This window comes from Nanorana parkeri, unplaced genomic scaffold (assembly GCF_000935625.1).
Source record: "Nanorana parkeri isolate BGI_ZX_2015 unplaced genomic scaffold, ASM93562v1 scaffold6509, whole genome shotgun sequence".
Taxonomy (NCBI): Eukaryota; Metazoa; Chordata; class Amphibia; order Anura; family Dicroglossidae; genus Nanorana; species Nanorana parkeri.
The window spans coordinates 1-1,268 of NW_017312754.1; the positions used below are offsets into that span (position 1 = coordinate 1).

Here is a 1,268-nt window from a genome sequence, read left to right on the forward strand (position 1 = left end):
GTGTTTAGCGATAAGGGAGGGCGCTCAGTGTTTAGCGATAAAGGAGGGCGCTCAGTGTTTAGCGATAAAGGAGGGCGCTCACTGTTTAGCGATAAGGGAGGGCGCTCAGTGTTTAGCGATAAGGGAGGGCGCTCAGTGTTTAGCGATAAGGGAGGGCGCTCAGTGTTTAGCGATAAGGGAGGGCGCTCAGTGTTTAGCGATAAGGGAGGGCGCTCAGTGTTTAGCGATAAGGGAGGGCGCTCAGTGTTTAGCGATAAGGGAGGGCGCTCAGTGTTTAGCGATAAGGGAGGGCGCTCAGTGTTTAGCGATAAGGGAGGGCGCTCAGTGTTTAGCGATAAGGGAGGGCGCTCAGTGTTTAGCGATAAGGGAGGGCGCTCAGTGTTTAGCGATAAGGGAGGGCGCTCAGTGTTTAGCGATAAGGGAGGGCGCTCAGTGTTTAGCGATAAGGGAGGGCGCTCAGTGTTTAGCGATAAGGGAGGGCGCTCAGTGTTTAGCGATAAGGGAGGGCGCTCAGTGTTTAGCGATAAGGGAGGGCGCTCAGTGTTTAGCGATAAGGGAGGGCGCTCAGTGTTTAGCGATAAGGGAGGGCGCTCAGTGTTTAGCGATAAGGGAGGGCGCTCAGTGTTTAGCGATAAGGGAGGGCGCTCAGTGTTTAGCGATAAGGGAGGGCGCTCAGTGTTTAGCGATAAGGGAGGGCGCTCAGTGTTTAGCGATAAGGGAGGGCGCTCAGTGTTTAGCGATAAGGGAGGGCGCTCAGTGTTTAGCGATAAGGGAGGGCGCTCAGTGTTTAGCGATAAGGGAGGGCGCTCAGTGTTTAGCGATAAGGGAGGGCGCTCAGTGTTTAGTGATAAGGGAGGGCGCTCAGTGTTTAGTGCTAAGGGAGGGCGCTTAGTGTTAGTGTAGGGTCCTGCTCAAGAGTCTACCTTGTCGTTGTGACGGCTTCATAATTTTTGGCCAAAATATTTGTTCTTATTCTCATACATTGAATGCACGGATGACTTGGAATACACATTTCACCTTCATATATTAAGTTGTAACCGTGTTAAAATACAAATAAGTGCACTGAAATATCCGGAGGGATGGCCAGTTGAAAAGGCCTGTGGAGTGTTGGTGGGAAGGGGGAGCGGGAGGGGGGGACCAGGCCTAAAGCTGTGTACGGGGCCCCACAATTTCTGATGGTTGCCCTGGACGGGCTATTTAAGGATATTAGAGGCAGCTGCTGGAAGATCTTCAGCTGTATCCTGTGAAAGTGTAATTACAAGGAGGAC

At 52.4% G+C, this 1,268-nt stretch overlaps 1 protein-coding gene across 1 annotated transcript; it reads left to right on the forward strand.

The window, feature by feature from the left end:
- Positions 1-89: 89 nt before the first annotated feature.
- LOC108804210 (uncharacterized 51.9 kDa protein in rps4-rps11 intergenic region-like) lies at positions 90-903 on the forward strand (the record flags this gene model as incomplete). The annotated part of the gene is made up of 1 exon (XM_018575961.1): positions 90-903. A coding segment is annotated over one exon (814 nt), but the record flags the coding sequence as incomplete, so codon positions are not given.
- Positions 904-1,268: the final 365 nt, after the last annotated feature.